The sequence below is a fragment of the Mytilus edulis genome, chromosome 3 (genome assembly GCF_963676685.1).
Source record: "Mytilus edulis chromosome 3, xbMytEdul2.2, whole genome shotgun sequence".
Taxonomy (NCBI): domain Eukaryota; kingdom Metazoa; phylum Mollusca; class Bivalvia; order Mytilida; family Mytilidae; genus Mytilus; species Mytilus edulis.
The window spans coordinates 81668222-81690733 of NC_092346.1; the positions used below are offsets into that span (position 1 = coordinate 81668222).

At 32.7% G+C, this 22512-nt stretch overlaps 1 protein-coding gene across 1 annotated transcript in view; it reads right to left on the reverse strand.

Annotated features, from left to right (window-relative positions):
- LOC139514526 (cyclic nucleotide-gated channel rod photoreceptor subunit alpha-like) overlaps window positions 1-22512 on the reverse strand; it is a 114482-nt gene that overhangs the window by 4624 nt on the left and 87346 nt on the right. The window contains exon 4 of the mRNA XM_071303885.1: window positions 6432-6737. Coding sequence (XP_071159986.1) covers window positions 6432-6737 — 306 coding nt within the window. The remainder of the gene's footprint in view (window positions 1-6431; window positions 6738-22512) is intronic.

A 22512-nucleotide genomic window follows, 5' to 3' on the forward strand; every position in this document is an offset into this window, starting at 1 on the left:
GTTTGTATATACATTGAACGACAAATATGTGTGACGTATAAAATTTTCTGACGTCAGACACGCGAATCAATGAATGTGTTTGTAGATAGAAAAGGGACGAAAGATACCAGAGGGACAGTCAAACTCATAAATCGAAAATAAACTGACAACGCCATGGCTAAAAATGAAAAGGACAAACAGACAAACAATAGTACACATGACACAACATAGAAAACTAAAGAATAAACAACACGAACCCAAACCAAAAACTAGGGGTTATCTCAGGTGCTCCGGAAGGGTAAGCAGATCCTGCTCCACATGTGGCACCCGGCGTGTTGCTTATATTATAACAAATCCGGTAAATAGTCTAATTCGGTAGGTAACATTCATGAAAGGGAAGGGGATTGAAGTTACGACGTAAGGAACATATCCGATATCATTTGTGAAACGGTTATACCATAACGGTCAACCAACTTGTGATGGCGTCCGTAAAATTTACGAAGAGATGATTTCAACTTCACCATTTGGAACTCTTGATTTAATAGCTTCCTTGTGAGCAGCAACCCTCTATCAAGAAAATCATGATAGGAAATGCAAGCACAGGAATATCGTAGCAATTGGGAGATATATACACCGTATGCAGGTGCTGCTGGAATGTTGCTAGATGTTTTTGTGTTCTGTGAAATTGTTCCTTTTAAAATTGTTACACGATGATGACTGATGTACCCATATTTTGACTATTTTATTTATTATGTCTGTTTAGTTCACGCATCATTGTAAATATAACGGAATTTGATAAGACTGTCATCAAAGAGAGAGGTTTAGCGCAAAAAAAAAAACCCAGGTTTAATCCTACATTTTCTACATTTGAAAATGTCTGTACCGAAGTCAGGAATATTACAGTTCTTGTCCATTCGTTTGTGATGTGTTTTGTCATTTGATTTTGCCATGTGATTATAGACTTTCCGATTAGATTTTCCTCCGAGTTCAGTATTTTCGTGATTTTACTTTTTGTTGATAAATTATATTTAATGGTAACAATCTATAAAAAATTATGTAACAAGAGTACTAGTATCCCATTTTTGTTCAATAGTTTTTAAATCTGGACATACAGACGTTCAAATAAGACAGTGACTAAGTCTTTGTAATTATTACATAATACACCAATGTTCCAATACTAGTGATTTGCTTCCGTATAAAACATGTGGACCTTAAGACGTTCTAAAGTGTCAGGTATTGGTCCTCGTAACCATTAAACAGTACACCAATGCCCCATCACTAGTGAATTCCTTCCTTATTTATAAAACATGTAGACCAATGGAGGTTCAAAAGTGACAGTTACTTGTCTTCGTAAACATAAAATATTATACCAATGCCCCATCAGCAGTGATTTGTTTCCGTAATAATAAAACATGTAGACAAAAAAAGGTTCAAAATTGACAGCAACTGGTCCTCGTAACCATTAAACATAACACCATTGTCCCATCACCAGTGATTTTGTTCCGTAATAATAAATCATGTGGGCCTATCGAGGTAAAAAAGTGACAGTTACTGGTCTTCGTAAACATAAAATATTACACCATTGTCCCATCACCAGTGATTTTCTTCAGTAATAATAAAACATTGTGGGCCTATCGAGGTTAAAAAGTGACAGTAACTGGTCCCCGTAACCGTTAAACATTAGACCAATGCTCCATCACTGGTGATTTGCATCCGTAAATATAAAACATGTGGGTCTATAGAGGTTCAAAAGTGACAGTAAGTGGTCCTCGTTTCCAAAAAACATTCACCAATGCTATATCACTAGTGATTTGTTTCCGTAGATATAAATAAACTCATCATAGATACCAGGATAAAATTTTGTATTTACGCCATACGCGCGTTTCGTCTACAAAAGACTCATCAGTGACGCTCGAATACAAAAAAGTTAAAAAGGCCAAATAAAGCACGGAGGAACAAAATTCCTAAAAGTTTTGCAAAATACAGCTATGGTATTTATTCCTGAGGTAGAAAAAAACTTTGCATTTCAAAAATTCAAAAGTTTTGTAAACAGATAATTTATAAATATGACCATATCAATGATAATTCATGTCAGCACAGAAGTGCTGATTACCAGGCTGGTAATACCCTCGGGGAATTAAAACTCAACAAGCAGTGGTATCGACCCAGTGGTTGTAAATAAATTCATCATAGATACCAGGACTAAATTTTGTTTTTACGCCATACGCGCGTTTCGTCTAAAAAAGACTCATCAGTGACGCTCGAATCCAAAAAAGTTAAAAAGGCCAAATAAAGCACGGAGGACCAAAATTCCTAAAAGTTTTTCAAAATACAGCTACGGTATTTATTCCTGAGGTAGAAAAAACTTAGCATTTCAAAAATTCAAAAGTTTTGTAAACAGATAATTTATAAATATGACCATATCAATGATAATTCATGTCAGCACCGAAGTGCTGATTACCAGGCTGGTAATACCCTCTGGGAATTAAAACTCAACAAGCAGTGGCATCGACCCAGTGGTTGTAAATAAATTCATCATAGATACCAGGACTAAATTTTGTTTTTACGCCATACGCGCGTTTCGTCTACAAAAGACTCATCAGTGACACTCGAATCCAAAAAAGTTAAAAAGGCCAAATAAAGCACAAAATTGAAGACCATTGAGGACCAAAATTCCTAAACGTTTTACCAAATGCAGCTTATTTAATCTATTCCTGAGGTAATAAAACGCGTGGACCTACAGAGGTTCAAAAGTGACATTAACTGGTCTGTGTTACCATAAAACATTAGACCAATGCCCCATCACTAGTGATTTGCTTCCGTAAATATGAAACATTTGGGCCTAAAGAGGTTCAAAAGTGATAGTCACTGGCCTTTCTTACCAATAAAAACATTCCACCAATATCCCCACCACAAGTGATTTGCTTCCGTAAATAGACATATAGAGGTACAACAAGTACAGTAAGTGGTCCTCGTAACAATGATCTATCACATTATGCAGTACCACCACCACACACTATATATAGGGAAAATATTTTTGTTGATGAATTATAGTCAATAGTACTTAACCCATCTTCGCTAGACAAGGGTTACGATCCACTCCCGCTCTCTTCACCCTTGGCTGATTGAGATAAATTTTCGGAGACACAAGGTAAGGATTTTTATTGGTTGCAGTCAAAACTCGCTGCATCCAATCAAAAAGCGCCTATAACATGATCACATGTAAATGTAGAAATTGTTTGTAAACAATTACCACGTGTTTATTGTACAAGTCTTCACATCCCTAAAAATACGACTATTTAGTGACAACTTGAATGTTTTTAATCAACCAATAGAAGTTCCTGTGTATGTTTCATGCACAAATGCATGAATGTTGACGTATATTTTCATTTCCGGCTTTATCAAGTGTGTAGAATCTAGACGCTACCGTGTTTTTACCTCAAAATGGAAGAGTTCAAGTGCTACCATTGGTCAATAATAATGTATTCGGAATGGGCGTGATTTTTATCTTTCGATAGATGGCGCAACATTGTTATCACAAATGTTGGCTCAATCCGCCAAGGGTGAAAAGAGAGGGGGTGGATCGTAACCCTTTGCTAGCGAAGATGTACTTAACCGTACTTCTGGTAACAATCTATAATAATTTATGTAACACGAGTGCTAGTATCCCATTTCTGTTCAATAATATTCAAAAACACTATGAAATTCTGAGGGAAGATTTTAATCATGTTTAAGATTCTTTGCCCCCATATACTGTGGCGTTATCATGTTTTAACTTGCTAGTATTTGACCCTAGATATTGCGGTGTTTAAATCAAGTTTTAGATTTTTTGCCCCCATATACGGTGGAGTTTTATCGTGATTTAGATTCTTTGCCCTCATATACTGTGTAGTTTAATCGTGTTTAGTACCTATAGGTTGCACTTTGTAAATACAGCTGTTTCTCAAAACACGCCTCTTGTGGGGAGTAATTGAATATTCATAGAAAACTAATTTTGTTTACATACTGGTTACCAGTTATGCTTTCTGTGTTCCATATCGCAGAGACAGAACTTGGGAATGTTACCAGTAAATAAATACGTGCATATTGTTTACATTGAAATCTGTGGTAACCTTTCATTCGAGGTAGGGGTAGTTAAGAAAATTAGTGTAAGTTTAAACTCTGAGAAGTTCAGGACATATAAACGTTGAAAATATGCCGCACAGCCCTATATTTTGACCTTTGAAAAAAATTGTGGTGCATATGAACTTTCAATTCTAGGATAAGATTTTTTTCAAAACTTCATAGTAAAAGTGGTACAGTTTTAACCGTAAAAGGAAATTGCATTGTCAATATTTACAGAAATGAAACCTATATAGGGTGAATAAGGAGAACATTCAGAATTTAACCAAATTTGCTTTATTTCACAGATTTTAAAGAAATTAACTCAAATAAAAAGTTTTATAAATATTTAATGAAGATTGATAGAATCATGGGCCTTAAATATGATGACTCAGCATAAATTCACAGTTTACAGTATGCATAGTTTACTTAAAGTCCTGGATACAAAATTAAATCATAATATTTGCATATTTGTAAGTTAAATTGTTAAGAAGTGCTTATATTTACTCTTCGCAGTCATTGAAACTCATAGATCCTTCCTGAATATTATTTATGGGGTATTTGTGTCCTTTCGATAACCCAAAAGTAAGCCGCAACGCCTAAATCTGCTTTTTTGTCACCATGGCAAAATAAATACAAGCTAGAGAAACAAAAATATCTCAAGAAAACTTACAATAGTGTGTTCTATCCGGAATATGTACTAAATATTCCAAATTGCTAGAAACAGCAGAATAATTTAGGAAATTTGAGGCCCCAGGGGCAAAAAACATAGAAAATTGCCTACCCCCTGGGTCATAAAACAAATAATTTAACTTGTAAATGCTATGATTTTATGATTTTAAAGTTCTTGATATAGAAAACAATAACTATGCTTGGAAGTTATGCAAAAATCAGATGTTTGCAGTCATTTCTACAACATTTTAAGTGAATTTATATCTCAGACTGGTATCTGCATACATACAACTATTGCAAATATGGCTGTGTTTGAACACTTCTAGTACATATAGTAGCTAAATTGTGTCAGATATATGGTTACAGATGATACTGTTGTGACAAGAATTCTAAATTGACCATTTGAGGCAGAAAATGTGTTCTTTAATTGACAAATAGGCATACAGTAAGATGTGGACTGGAGATAGAGGCTGGATTGGATACTTTATATAATCTTGAATGTTGTAATGATTGACTGCTAAACATTACATTTATGATATTCTGATATGCTTTCAATATGTTATCAAAACAGTTTTTTTTTACAGAAATGCAACCTATAAATATATATTATTTAGATTTTTGACTTCATTCAAATAAGAAATTTTTAAAATGTTGATTTATATAGATTTTCTTTTATTATTACTCAGGGTCACCTCACTATTGACATTCAAATCTAGACCACATAGGACTTATTTGCCTTAACAAGAGAAATTGGATAGCTCTTAACCTTAGCAGAGAAGTATGCATCATTCCCATAATGACAGATGATATACTGTCATTCAAAGGCCTAAATGACAAATCCAAACTCATGAGACCAATTACAAATCATACTCAATTAATTAATTTTACAAAGTCATGGCAGAGGTTTCAATAAATAAATGAAATGTACACGTTATGTTGAAAATGAAGGTCAGAATCATTGATCTTGTTTGATATTTGATTATTTGTACAAAAATAAAACCCACAAAATATAGAAGTGTGTAGCGTAAAATTATGTGAAAACGAGTTATGTGAGAATTATTGTAACTAGACTCCAGACTAATGTCTGGAATGAACAATAATAACTAAATCTAAATGTAAGAAAAGTTAGACTATATGGATTGAACAATAGAAACCATTCTAGTTTTGTTAAAAGCTTATACCTCACTCTTGTTATTTCAACTTGAATCCATCGCTCATAGGTTATCTTAGCTGTATTTGGCATAATAATTTTGGTCCTTAATGCTCTTCAACTTCGTACTTTATTTGGCCTTTTTAACTTTTTTGGATTCGAGCGTCACTGATGAGTCTTTTGTAGACGAAACGCGCGTCTGGCGTATATACAAAATTTAGTCCTGGTATCTATGATGAGTTTATTTTCAATAAAACTAACCTTATATACTGATAACAGTAATCCTATAATATAAGACTTCGAAGGTTCATATCATTTACATTCAACGTTTTATATCGGATATTTTTTTTTGCTATCAATGTTGAACTTCGAACCTCGCTAAAACTTGTATTCTAGTAAATTAAATAAACACAAAAATAGCAAATCATTTGCAGGGAATAATTTGCATATAGACATGAAACACTTTTAGAATCCCCTGTCTTTTAAACTCACAAATACACTTATTGAATGCTTGGCTGTCAATACGTACCTTTCTCAAGTGGCATTTTTGCCGTCTTTTCCAATCGTTTAACAGCAATCGCTTCCAATTTGACTCTTGCAGTAGGATATTCTTTGAGGACGTCCCATAAGTCTTGCTTTGATAAACGGAATAAATCAGAATAGCCAACAGATCTTACGGAAGCAGTCCTTCTGTTACCGGAAGTGCCCATATTTAAAATACTAATTTCACCGAAATAACTTCCTGGTTTTAATGTTGCCAGAACTGTTTTGCCATTATCTGCTACCACATGCAACCTTCCTCTGTTAACTATATACATTTCTTTTCCTACTTCACCTATAATGGAAAAAAACCTACATTGAAATTTTGATATTAGATAACTTCAGTTCAATGTTCTTAAAAATAAATATGATAGTATGTATATACATATAAGGGTACTTTAGTAGAACAATATTTTGTCAAAATAGGTATTCAATTGTCGAGTGTGAGCAAGGGCTTTTTATTTTAGAAAGCAACATTCCGGGTACATCCAAAAAGGTTTGCGTAAACATAATTTAACAACGCAATCGTCCTTTTATAAATTTGTCAAGGGTCCCCTGATCCAGGATAACCAACCGGATAAGTCAAATAATGCCAGACGCGCGTTTCGGAATTAAAACTCCATCAGCAGTGGCATCGACCTAGTGGTTGTAAATAAACTCATCATAGATACAAGGATTAATTTTTTTAATTTACGCCAGACGCACGTTTCGTCTACAAAGGATAGCATACACATTATTTCCGGTTTACACATCAACTATAAGAGGAAAACAACGAAACAACTGAAACACTGAAGTGCAACAAATACAAACGACAATGCAATATACATAGAACCGACAGTCGTATCGGTTTCTGCTTTATTTTCATGAAGCTATATTTTTAGTTTTCTCGACAAGAATCTATAAAATTATAGCGAAATTCTGGTTAAAACTCTGAGTTCATGGACAAATTTTGTTATCTAGATATCTAGAAAATCGCCACAATTCAAGGACGACTTCGAATATAACAGTCACATTTAAATCTTTCAAGGATAGAAAAAAAGAAGATTTTAAAAAGAATTTAGTAGTTGAAAATGTAAAATATTAATTCAGAATTATGGTAAAAACAAACTCTGGAGATTTCCCTTTCTTGTCAAGCAATTTATTGATTTAATGTCTAGCAACCAATCAGATTTTACATAACAATTAATCCCGGTGGTTTATCCCATCTACAGAATTTCTTTCCTGATGTCAAGTCAAATATTTTTTTTTGCTTTAATCAATTTCTTTGTTGCATAATTTTACAAGCAAAGCTAGTATATTGAGTTCAACATTATCGGAAAAATGGGACGATATCATAGTAATGATTATGTCGTAATGACCTTGACAGGAAAAACATGATTTCTGAGAATATGGACTTTAAATCTTGATTAGAACATATTAGAATTTTCTTTAAACATCTTGAACTGCTTACACATTGACAAAACCCCCATCTGTAAATTACGGTTTTATTAGTTTTCGATCTTTACGGATGAAGAATCAAACACAACACTATTTCTTCCTAGTTCTTTGTTGAGGTATAAGTATTTTACGTGACAGATGAACTCTAAATCAGTGCCAGGTTTGAAGAACTGCCAGCCTGTCATATCAAACGAATTTGCTTTTGGTGAATTTGTTTTTGATGTGCTTTTGATATCATAGATAATTCATTGAAATTATGTGAAAAAATGAACCTTTTCTTGTTGTTTTATACATGTATAAACTTAATGAAATTTCTTCATTTTAGGCTGAAGCCTTCTAAGCTTTAGGCAACAACACATTCGTTCAATCATTCATTCACTAGAAGGGGCTACTCATGCACATTTAAGTGGAAAGGGATTGATATAAGTTGCAAAACTTGTTTCCCTGTCAACTATAAATAAATATGTTTAAACTAAACTAAGAGATTTATAAGTATTGTTATGCGTTTACTTTTCTACATTGGCTAGAGGTATAGGGGGAGGGTTGAGATCTCACAAACATGTTTAACCCCGCCGCATTTTTGCGCCTGTCCCAAGTCAGGAGCCTCTGGCCTTTGTTAGTCTTGTATTATTTTAATTTTAGTTTTTTGTGTACAATTTGGAAATTAGTATGGCGTTTATTATCACTGAACTAGTATATATTTGTTTAGGGGCCAGCTGAAGGACGCCTCCGGGTGCGGGAATTTTTCGCTACATTGAAGACCTGTTGGTGACCTTCTGCTGTTGTTTTTTTTTTCTATGGTCGGGTTGTTGTCTCTTTGGCACATTCCCCATTTCCATTCTCAATTTTATTGTATATTTACATATGTGTCGCAAACACGTATCTGACTTAACTATAAGGACTGCTTCAGGACTGTAATACAAGTGAGAGGTTTAGCTAGCTATAAAACCAGGTTCAATCCACCATTTTCTATATAAAAAAATGCCTCCACCAAGGCAGGAATATGACATTTGTTATCCATTCGTTTGATGTGTTTGAGCTTTTGATTTTGCCATTTGATTAGGGACTTACCGTTTTGAATTTCCCTCGGAGTTTAGTATTTTTGTGATTTAACTTTTTATTATTAGAACTTTCAATATTTTGCCAAAAAGTTGGAAAGTGCTATGACAAAAGTAAGATATGACTCTTTATTGCTTCTCTGTCAATTTTAAAAAGAAATTAGTGACAGCAGATTAAAATTTTGTTAAAAGAAAATAATTATACGTGCTATTGACGGAATGATATTAGAAGCAAATATGTCTATACATTTACTAAACCCTAAATGAGAATTTAAAAAAATGGGTTTCCACCCACCACTTCTTGTCTGAAATAAAGTAAGTTAAAATTATTACTTGTCCTAGTAGACACTATGTCAGATTTAAAAGTGCAAAACTAAAGTACAAAGAAAATGATCAATTAGGGTGGTCATTAAGATGAAACAGGAATAAATTACATAGACGTTTCATAAGGATTCTTTCATTTTGATCGGAAAAAAACTTGGTTTAATTTTGAATTGATATTCTATTTCCAAATAAATGTTACAAAATGAACTTCCTTTGGCTTATTTAATTTACAAGCATTTTTGAAATTATGAATGTCTTTTGCTTGTCTTTTGTCGTTGTGTTGCTGTCAAATTGACGTATACCACACCTATTTGGTATTCATCCTTATTATCTTTATTATGCAAAAATCATATTTATATATAACAGTCGATTTTGTTTTAACGGTACAACGGAATTTAAGTATATTTAACCTCTTAACCTGGTTCAAACCCTCATTAAAATTGGTTGTTTCTATGGTGACACAAAATGTTTGCTTACGTCATTCGAAATTACAGATTTAAGAAGAAGAGCGAAACACCAGAATCAGTTATAAGCCAATTTCATTTTACTTGACTTGATAGAAAATCCGAAAGAATGTTATTTTATCGATGTGAACAGCATTCTTTTTTTTAGTTAACAATGCCGGATTTTGCCAGGATCATAGTATTTTATATCTGCAAGCAGATGGACTTATAAAACCAACCTGTTTCAACACACGATTTTCATTTGAAAAAGTCTACTTAGTAAGGACTGACTTTCAGAACTAGCCAGTCGCAAACTGTTTAAATACCGATCATTTGAAGAGATTCCAAAACAGTAGCTAGTTCATACATTTGTATGTGATAATACAATGATGGTTAAAATGCATTTCCTTTTTTGTTCTCTATTCAACATAGAGAAATACAGATCTTGCATAAACATTAAGTTCTGAATAGACACAAAAAAAGGTCAAAGAAAGACATAAAGAAGGCACTGACAAGCTTCTTTACTTAGGGAGACAGACAGACTTACATTCTCGATTTAATAAGCTAACGTTTCTGGACAAATGGCTTCATTCGATTAATGATATAATAGTCTTCATCAAGTTTTACTTGAAACACACATTAAGGAAATATTGAGATAAGTAACTACACAGTACATACCGCTGTTTTAGGACTCAATGACGGGGATATTGAGATAAGTAACTACACAGTACATACCGTCGTGGCTGTTTTAGGACTCAATGACGGGGATATTGAGATAAGTAACTACACAGTACATACCGTCGTGGCTGTTTTAGGACTCAATGACGGGGATATTCCAAATAAGAATAACTGTACAGTACATACCGTCGTGGCTGTTTTAGGACTCAATGACGGGGATATTGAGATAAGTAACTACACAGTACATACCGTCGTGGCTGTTTTAGGACTCAATGACGGGGATATTCCAAACAAGAATAACATGCTGTATGTATTATATAATACATGTACATTCTCCTCAAATCAGGATTGCATATTCGTATCATTGTTTCAAATTCATATTTTAGAACAGTTGAACGTAAGGTATACAGCTTTTATAAAACGGCTGCAGTCGTGTTTTAGAAACTATATTTTCATGAATCTGTTCATGCCTGATAATTTAACAAAACTGACTCGTTTGGGATGACTGTAAGCTTGTTTTAAAATGATTAACGAAAAGTTTTGTGCAGTTTAAGTTCAGAAATAAAAGTGAGGACAATAATATTAGTATAGCATGTGCGGATATAGTGACTTTAAATGGGAGAAAGGAGAAGGTGTCACCGACAAGACAACGTTACGTCGTTTAGGAGTTGACTTTGTAAAACGTATACTCAGTAACCACAGTTTAATAAAAGGTTTCATCAGAACCATGACCCTTTAATCCGCCTCTGTATAGTGCATTTTAACTTTATTTTGATTCAGACGCGCCAACGATAAACGATTTTCAAGCGAGAGAAAATGGCTGATTACTATCTAAACTCACTATCTAAACAGCAAACGTCCGTGTATTACGGCGAATTTTAAGATTAATTAGATTAACGGTTGTTAAATAACATTTCAAGCCATTAAATCGAAAAATCGGGATACAATGCATGTCAGCCGAGTAAAATTACATTCATAACCGGTATTATCTTTAAATTATCTAATCCTATGAGTATTGGCCACCATTAGCTTGTAAAATGTTTCCTAGTTCAGTTTATTTCTTCTTAAAAGCAATTCTGACATAAATCTAACAATCGTGTTCTGATACTACTTGTACTACATGAAATATTGTATTATCCAATGGCATTGCAATAAAACGCTGATCAGTTGATCTGCAGACATTTTAACATGTTCACATTTTAACTCTATCGACGCACCTTTCAATCAAGAGAGGTTCTCTACGAAAAACGGACATTTTTAACATGTTCGCATTTTCACTCTATCGACACACCTTTCAGTCAAGAGAGGTTTTATACGAAAAACAGACATTCTAACATGATTAACTGTATTGACGAACGAGTTTTTGTCGTAATTTTAATCTGGGAGAGGGTTTATTATATGTGTTATTTTACGAAATAGCAAGACCCGACAGAAATGACACTTACAAATATTTGCAACTTCTTAATTTGCACATTGATCGTTCACATCATTATATTGAAATGAGTATCAATTAAGAATGAAACGTCAAGATAACTTGCAAGATTGAAAAACATGTGGTATCCCAACTATAATTGAGTTTGCATTATGTTACAAAATTTGAAAAATCGTAGCTGTATCGTTGGTATTTTATGTTATTGTTTTTCTTGTCCCACAACCGATAAAGGTGCGACAAACTTTATTGGTCTCTTTTCCCTTAATTTTTTTTGTCTTGTTTTCTAATGAAAAAAGCTGGTTTGGGTCTGTATATCATAGTTCTAGCGGTGTATATTGTTTATCAAGATTGTTTTCTTCTTTCGCAATGATCAAGCTGGTTCGGCACATATTACTACTACCGGTCACATTCTTTCTTTCGAATTACTTTCTTTCCACATTATATTAGACATAACTAGTTTGGCTAATAATACTTCCAACCGTCTCTTCTATTCTACCAACTTTGTTCTGTTGGGCCCATTGAAAAAGCTGGTTCCATACATCTTTCTCCAAACTGTCTCAATTTTCTTTCTTTTTTTTCTTGCCATGTTTTTAAGCTTGCTGATAGAGATTGTTCGGTATAACTTGATTTTGGCTATCTTCTCTTGATTTTGTTTTCTTGTTTACCGTTGACATGTATAGCTGGAACGATACACCTGTATGAATTACATAGGCAAACATCTAGTATAAATGTTTCGTGATGTGTTGAAGACCCATTGGTTGCCTTGAGCTGTATTATGCACTTTTGTCGACTTGTTGCACCTTTGCCATTTTCGCCGTTTCAATGTTATCAATGTCATTTTAAATGTTTCCGTTTGTGCATATATATGTCCAATCATTTGAATGCTATCAATTTGCGCAAAAAAGTCGTCTAAATAATGTTCTACTTCAATATTGGAAAACACTGTCTGAAGATAAAGTATTATTTTCGGACATTGGTTTTAACGTCCGTCATTCTAATAACTTAATTTACATATTTTTGTCATAAAAACGACCTGTGATTAACGAATGTCGGTATTCATGACAGCTCAAATGAGAATATAATTGATAAAAACATTTAAAAAGTTGTAAAGCAAGTCATTAGGTGAAAATATTCCGAACCAGTTTTAGCGGACATTATTTTGCTGAGTGAACCTTTTGTTCAATACATTAATTTCAAACCTAAAAGTATCATCTTTTGATGTAAATTTTATTTGCTATGACATAAATATCGACATGTACGCAAAAAAAAAAATGTTTTTATCGATCATTTATCTTTATTTTAAGCATTGAATTATTCAACACATTTGATGCCATTGTAGTGCAATTCAGTAATTTGTGAAAAATATGCACCAAATATGCCGAGTTATTTAAAAGTTAATTTCATGATTTGTTTGTTTGTTTTGCCTAGCTACTATTTAAAACAAAAACCAAAAGGAAGGTGTACTAAGATCGGCCATACGTTCGACTCGTCACTTTTTGTACCAAATTAACCTTATTTTGCAGTGATGTGCGCTGTGAAACTAGGAATTATGAAATGGAAGCATTGATGGCATACATATTTTGAAGACTTGGATGGAAAGTTGTCTCATTTGCACTGGTACCACATTTTCTTATATCTATATATTCCGACAACGTTAAAACAATACATACGAAACATAAGAATGCACTCCGTTTAAGTAAGCCTGATTACTCTGTTAGCTTATAAACTGATCATTATAGATCATAGTTAAAAAAACACTGAAAAACTTTCCTTTTCGTTAATTAACCTTGTCTATAGTTTCTTACTATCAATTGCTGACTATTACTACATTAAGACTGTTGCGTTCATTGTTTTAGGATTCCCCTGTAACTATATGTTTCTATTTGTTAAACCTTCCCTTCTATATTAGAAATGGAGATAATTGAAATAGTTCAACATGGAGACTTTCGAGCACAATAAATTAGCAATCAGTAGGACTGTGAGTATCTCTCGAGTACGAAAGAGGGACGAAGATACCAGAGGGACATTGAAACTCATAGATCGAAATGAATTGACAATGACATGGCCCTTCATAGCTTGCTGTTCGGTGTGAGCCAGGCTCCGTGTTGAAGACCGTACTTTGACCTATAATGGTTTTTCTTTTACAAATCAATATATTGTGACTTGGATGGAGAGTTGTCTTATTGGCACTCATACCATATCTTCTTACATCTAGATAATAGTACACAAGACACAACGATGATTGACCCCTCAGAAGCACTGTCAAGACCTGTCGAGTTCAATCAATGACGTCTCACTAGCCCTGTTAGAACCTCTCGAGTACAATGAATGACCACTCAGTAGCACTGATAAGACCTCTTGAGTACAATGAATTACCCCTCAATTGCACTGATAGTGCTCTCGAGTACAACGAATGACCCATCATAATCAAGTTTCAATGACCCATCAGTACATGTAGTATGTTAATTTACATGATTTCTGATTACTGTTTTTCATTATAAAACAACTTTGACATTGTCTCGATGTCTTATTAATATTTTTTACATAAAACCTATTGCCATTGTCATAAAACAAAATAAACAGAGTTTGTCTGACACGTTGTCATAAAGACACAACATAAAGCATATATTTAGAATGGAGTTAATGAGAAGATAAAAAAGATACTTTCGATATGTAAGGATACTATTGAACGAGAGGTTGAAGGTATTTATAGTCAATGTTACGCAGTTAAAACAAATACTGGTTACGAGATAATAAAAAAAAAACAAGTATATTCGTACATTCAGAAAGTGTATGGAATAAAGACTGAACACGTAAAGAAATAATATCGTATACTAATCGTTATTGCAACAATTTGTGATTGACAGACGGCATTAATTCAATTCATATCTAGTGATTGTTAACACTTTCTCAAAATGTTTACTGTCAAAGATAACTTTTTCTGTGGCTATAAAAATGCCTTGAGGAATCGGAATTGAACGTGAATAAAAGAAAATGATCGTGAGCCAAATGAATTATTTGTTATGCACCCTCCTTGTACTCATAGATATAGGAAGTGTGCTATGAGTGCCAATGAAACAACTCTCCATTTATGTCACAATTTATAAAAGTAAACCATTACAGGTCAAGGTACGGTCTTTAACATGGAGCCTAGGCTCACACCGAACAGTAAGCTATAAAGGGCCCCAAAAATTACTAGTGTAAAACCATTCAAACGGGAAACCCAACGGTCTAATCTATATAAAAAACGAGAAACGAGAAACACGTATGAACCACATAAACAGACGACAACCATTGAACATATAATTGCGGTCTATTCAGATTCCTGACTAAGGTCAGGTGCAAACAATTGCAGCGGGATTAAACGTTTTAATGGTACCAAACCTTCTCCCTTTTCTGAAACAGTAGTATAACGTCACAATCTAGAAAGACACAATATAAAATATCAATTGGAATGACTTAACTCAATAAAAAAAATGAAGTGACATAAATAAACACACAATGAACGAATAAATTTGATCTGTTACGGTAATACAATGTAAGTACAGAGTAAATGCATATTTACATTTATTTCAACCTTGGTCAAAGGCGATATCATTTTAGACATAAACAAAATGTTATTAGCATTGTTTATAATCAGTCAAATCATTTCACCGTTTCTGACAGCAAAAACAATATAAAGATGTAGCAGAACACAATTTTCTTTTGGAATTGACATAGTAAAAATGCAACCAAAAATGTATTCGTCAGGTAAGATGTTCTAAATTAGCCCAAACATAATGGAATGTATCACCAGATTATAAAAGTTCATGGTACTTAAATTATCCAAAATTAACTACTGAACTGAAGGGTTACGGAAATCAAAATCGCAATTTGTTGTCTTGTATAAGGTGAAATAGCAAAAATACCGAACGAGGAATATTCACAACAGAAAGCGTACCTAATCAAACGGCAAATCAAAAGCTCAAACACATCAAACGAATTGGTAACAACTGTCATACTCCTTACTTAGCACAGCATTTTTCTTGTATAGAAAAGGGTGGATTGAACCTGGTATTTTTCAATAAATATTACTTATTTCCTAGAAGTAACAGACTAATGCAAAGATATCATCTTTCAAGTGAATAATTCATTAGCGATGTTCAGCCTATATTACAAAATTAAACTAAACTGGATGCTACATACGAATTATTATTCACTCTTTCACTTTAATTATTGATTGAACAAAAAATATCATATTTTTTTTTTATATATCTCCTTTAAGGCGTTATTGTGACAATTTCTTGCGACAATCGTTGATCATTTAAAAACCTTAATATTTCAATTCTCGCAATTATTGTCGACCATTTTAAGGCCTCGACATTACAAGTTTTCACGATAATCGTTGTCAATTTCAATGCCAAGCTCAAATTGTTGAAAGTAAAACATGTATAAAAAAGAAAGACTTTCCACTGATGGAACTAAAAAGGGAAGGGATGCGTACAAATTGAAACTAGTTCATAATACAACCCGTCTCAAACATCTAAAACGTGTCTGTCGGGTGTCGAAAGAACTTACTGAAGATGATCTATTAAGTTTTAGCACACTTTCGATATCTGTTATACACAGATCGTCCCTTATAGGATATAAGTGTTCTTTATTTAAGAAATAATTGATGCAAGCTATACTTTATTGTAGTTTTAACATGGGTAGGCATTATATTTGTGATTATTTTTGCCCGAGCGATAGTGAGGGCTTAAATATCGCTCGGGCAAAAATAATCACGAATATAGTGCCTACCCATGTTAAAACTACAATAAAGTATAGCTTGCATCAATTATTTCGATTCTAAATAGAACAATTAAGGTAAGTTTCATGTCCGATAAGTATAAGTGTAAAAGCGTTCGTGTAGGCTCTTCCATGAACCTCCCTGTTTTGTTCGTAAAGAAGCAAACGGCTGACACTGCAATTTTTCAGAGGGAGGAGTTTGAACAGCCACCTTGAACGGTTGGCGTATCTAGGTCAAATATGTGAGTTTCGGAATGCAACACATTACAGCCGTAATAAATGAATTAGTAACATCATGTGCACCATTTAAGAGTTTGAAAGTGTTTTAAAGTTAAGGAAATATATTAAGTGCATGATAATTTGATAAAATTCATTATTCTGAAGAAGTCAATATACGCCTGTGCAAACACATTTTATTGGATTTAGAGCATGGGTTTGTTCACAAAGCGAAAGAAGCACATCATATTAGAATTACCACCATTCGATCTAATTCTCAGATCGCTTCATAATTTATCTAAATTCTATTTTTTTTTCACTTGAATAAATATGTGCGTACCATTTACTAGTATTATCAATGCATAATTATTGTTCTCTGAAATAAAAAGTAAGTAATTTTCAGCATAATCCTAATGCATTGGACGGACATTCAGTCATCTACAAAAGATTATATGTTGTTCGTTTTATCATCCGGCATCTGTCATAGGCTAAACAAAACGGCTTTATAAATTAGCTGCTTCGTCAAAGACGCACGTTCCTTCCCATCAAATGTGACAGTACGGGGAATAGGGCATAGATAAATTTTCAGTTGTCATGGCAACAAGGATATTGTTTCCATAAATATTGAACATTTTAAGCAAAGTGAAGAGGTATGAATTTTATAGAAGGATTTACATGATAACGTTAATACATTCAATATAGTTTATTTGTTTTCCGTATTTAATAGATATATTTTGACAGAAAAGTCCATATTTGAGTATCAAAGCGAACTGCAGTCGATACAATTAGTTTTGTTTATGCATTATATTTTAAAATGTGGATGTTTATCGAAGATAAGTTAGGGATTAAAAAGTCGATAATAAACAGGTTTGAATGATTTGACAATAGTTTTTGGGGCCCTTTATAACATGCTATTCAGTGTGATCAAGGGTTCCATGTTGGAGGCCGTACTATGACCTATAATGGTTTACTTCAAGTTACAAATTATTACATGGATAGATAGTTGTCTTATTGGCACTCATACCGCATCTTCTTATATCTAGGTAGTGTAAAACTAGTTAAGTCAAAGAGTACTGTTACATATGGCTCCTAGTCTCTCTCTCTCTCTTTTATGCACTCACGAAGTCAACTTCCGCAAGTTTATTAAACCTAGCATAATTTAATATTGACGAGTCTGGAAAAAAATACTTGAACTACTGACACAATTTTCCATATTTCAATAAATTAAATGATGTTCTGCGCTTTTTATTGCTTTTGAAAACATAGATGATAAAATAATGGAAATTCTACATATTTTTTAAAATTTAGCACGAAAGGACAAATTCTACTAAACTAAAGGAGTCTGAATTAGAGTACATATAGCCTTATTTCTGGTAGAATTTTTTAAAGAACGCCCTTCTCCAACAATTATTTAATAAATAGTTCGTAATATGCTCTGCCTAAACCGAACGAAATTTCTTGTTTGCAACATTTTTAGGTATTTATGGTAATGCTTCATGAAATAGAAGATGCTTTCTTATAAAAAAAAATGCACTATGTGAACCTGATTGACTGTTTAAAGACTGTACAATTAGAAATATAATCATGTTTTAATCTTATTTAATTACAAAAAGAAAATTGACCTGGATTTTTGATTAAACTGTTCAAAACTAAATAAATTAAAGTTTTATTTGAAAAGAAGTGCATTTATCATACAGAGGTTATCTTTTTGATTACTGAGGACGAATTTGTGTGAAACTAGTTTGAGTTTTGAAATGGTTTATTACAGAATTTGTTTGTTTTTTGTAAACTAGTTTGAATTTAATGCAACAATTTTATTCTTATTTGTTTATCCCTTTGAAAATCAACAAACCATACTGAACAGTTTGATCATTGACTATCCATATAAGATATGTTCGGTAAAAAGTAAATTAGCACGGCCCTAAAAGGCTTCCGTAAAAATCTTAGTTTTGAATCATATCTTTTTATTTTTCACCCGTGGTTTTTTTTCAGAGAAAATAATTGTACGGATGTTTCGTCCATTTTTTACAGTCACGTGTGAAATAATATACAAATTGCCAAGCACTCAGTATAAATGACAGTAATTTTTTTTTCCGGGCAGATTGTCGAAACGTAAAATACGGATAAAAAAATTCAGTAAAACGATCTTACCGCTAAATCGTCGATCTAAAGTAACATATAAAAAAACGCTAAAACACATCCAATGACTTGAATACAACTATCTTTAAAAAATTAAACATTGAAATGCATTTAAACAGCAATGCTTTTCCATTACTTTACTTCTTTTAGCAATGTCTTGTTGAATATTATTCGTAGTTGCAATTATTTTAAACTTGGCATAATGAAAAATTATATCAATCACAAGCATATTCAACATAGCCAAATTTTTTATTTGTCTGTCCCAAGTCAGATTGATGTAATTCAGTGGTAATCGTTGGTTGTTGTCTACCATGTTGTAAGTCAACTCTTGGAATTTGATTGATACTTTTCTGATTGACAATCATAACACGTCTCCTCATTTTATACTGTTTTTCGTCTTCTGGTTTATGCGTAAATCAAGCCTTTTGTTTTCTCTTTTAAACAGGTTTTGAATATTTCCATATCAGGTACAACCAACAACGGAAGTGCGATGAATAATTTTGCATTTAGAAACATATAGCTATTCTGCATAAGGAAATATCGAGGCCAATCAACCACATCATACATATATACGTCTGTTACTCTTTGAATACGCATTTCCTGGCGTGTTATTTTTTTACATTTTCTTCCTCTTTGCATATTCCTGTTTCTGTTTGTATACATCTGCATGTTTTGTTAGAATACGTTTGTTTCTGTCAACGTATGTGTTTTACTTTGTTTACTTCTGCTTGTATATGTTTATTCCTGATTTTTTTTTATATCGATTTCTATTTGTATAGGTACTTCGAATTCACTTATTAATGTGACAAAATCGATATCTTCCGCCTGCTATTCTGACAACTTTCAACTATAAACTGTTATACATATTGTATCTGCAAGGACGGAATGAAGACATTTCTAGTAGTGTCTTTACAGATTTTAATTTTGTACTTTTTTCACTTATCATATAATGTTTACATTTATCACATATGTATGACACACGCGGAAAGTACTGCATGTCTTTTAACAGCCATGTTGTCTGTCGTCAACAGAACTCAAAGTCGATTTGAATAAATTGATTCTGTGTTGATAATCCTCTGGTATAAACCAAAGCTTTATAGAAAAAATCTTTGAACTTATATGTGCGATTGATATGTTCGTTAGTCTCTCACAAAATAACTCATTAAAATTCTTATCTTGTTTTCAGTTTATTATGAATTGTTTCCACAATGTGAGTTTCTATTGAAGTAAAATAAAAAGCGACATTTACAGAAAAATTCATGACTCTTCTGACATGTTGTAATAGAATTTTACAGCTTCGCTGCACATCTCAAATATTTGATGTGAGCTGAATTTTAAAACTTTGAAGATAAGTGGTTCTCGAAAACTCATTAATATAGTAGTTTTCAATCATGATACGGATATGGGTACAATTAGATAAACGAATATGTGTGGCAGCGAATATGGTAGAGAGTTCATTTGAGTAACCGACCAATATTAATTACCTCTTTCTACACGATATCGCAAAAACGTATAAGTGTATGAAGGTAATGCTTACAGTCGGAAACCAGGTTGAAATAGAACAAAAGAATCGAAGCTCTCTATTAGAGAAGGCGATAAATGTTTACTGTATTGTTTACTATAGTGACAAATTTTTAAAAAGTTAATAGAAACAAACAAAACTGCAATTTTCTTCTCAATTACGAGGTGTTTTATTTCAAAAACACCATTTGCATAAGTTTTCAATTTATATAGTACATAGTTAAGCAGAACAATTAGATATCAAGTCGACGACATGGGTACCTTTCAAGTTGGATGACAAAAATGCATAACCTCCGATTTTTTTTTAAAAATTACCATGAACGGAAAAGATATCAATCTATTAGTTCAGTAATTTACGTGTCTGCCCTTCCATCATGTGACTGAAGAAAAAATTCCAAAAAATAGGTAACAATTGTGTCGAAAAGAGAAAATCGAGTGCACCTTTTTATGTTAGGGCGTGTTTGAGTTGAGTATTTTGTCTTGATATCGTTCAAAGTAAGAATATTTCATACATCGTCTCGCTTCAGATTCTATCATTTTTATATATTAAAGCTACAGGTTGACTTTATAACACAAAAAAATAACAGTACTAAAAGATGAAATATATGGGTCAAGTGAAATACCTATCTAATGAGTCACAAAAACAGGGAAGGTGTGTTCGAATAGCTATTTTTTTACTGAAAGTACTTGACGACAGTCTTACAAGTTGGATGATGAAAATGCATATCTTCGAAAAATTCTAATTTTTTGTGTGTGATAACTAGGGTTTATAGTCTTCAACCACTAAAAAAATCTAGTCTGCCCTTCCACGAAATATTTAATTAGATTTTTTTTAAATGTTTATGATTTTTCGAAAATTCCACCTAACAACCGATCAGACAATAGTTTTAAGTTGAATCAATGCAGACAATATCATTAACTGATGCTCATTAGCTAGTTGATACATTTGTCTTTTAAAATATAACTGACATATAAGGATCGTATTGGTGCAATGTGGATAAATTTATCGGTTTCCAAGAGCAAAATTGGTAGCGCGTCATCGCTACAATGGCTTCCATTTTTACGATTGTGAAAATGAACTGGCGTAATGGGGAGATAATTTTGACGAAGTAGGATCCTGACTGCTTAAAATAGTAAACACGATGAAATATAATCCCTATATTTAGAGATAAAAACTCGAAAGGAATACACGGAAGTAGTAAATATTAACAAAAATGTTTATACGCAGTGTTTCCATTTTCGAAAGATTCCTATAAACGTAATTTTAATCCGACCTACCTATATATTTCCTTGATTTATTACAGGATCAAAATGATAGCAACCAATTCTGGATAAAATGTAAGTTAATAGCAGCTTGGGGAAAAGTTCAACAGCACAGTGTTAATCATTCTCTGAGAAATGTTTTAATTACGAAAATAGAACATCTGTCAACGTGCATCAAATAAAAAGCAAACATTATTCGTTATGAGGTCCTATAGTAATATAATATTTGTGGATTTAATCCTTTAATTTCTTGATTGATGGATTATGCTTAAACTCATGTTTTCTTTCTTTGTTTGTTCTTTGTTACTTTTTCAAATACAACGAAAACTAAAATGTTAAACACAAACCGCTAAAGAACAGTGAAATGCACAACTGAAGAAAGGTACAATATGTCACTAAAGGTAGGCAAAAAAGGCTACCCAAAAAAGATAAATCATACCACTAAAAAGATATATCATACCACTAAAAAGGTTAGAATATAATTATCACCGAAGAAAGATAAAATATTCCACTAAAGAAAAGTAAAATATAGTTTTTTTTACCACAAATGAAAAGTAAAATATACCACAAATGAAAGGTAGAATATACCACTTATGAAAAGTATAATATACAACTGAAGAAAGCTAAACTATGCCACTGATGATAGGGCAAATATATCAGCGAATACAGGTCAAATATGCGAAAGAAAATATGTCATTGAAGAAAGGTAAAATATGTCATCGAAGACAGATCAAATATGCCACTAAAAAAAAATTATGCTATTGAAAAATAATTTAATATACCACTAAAGAA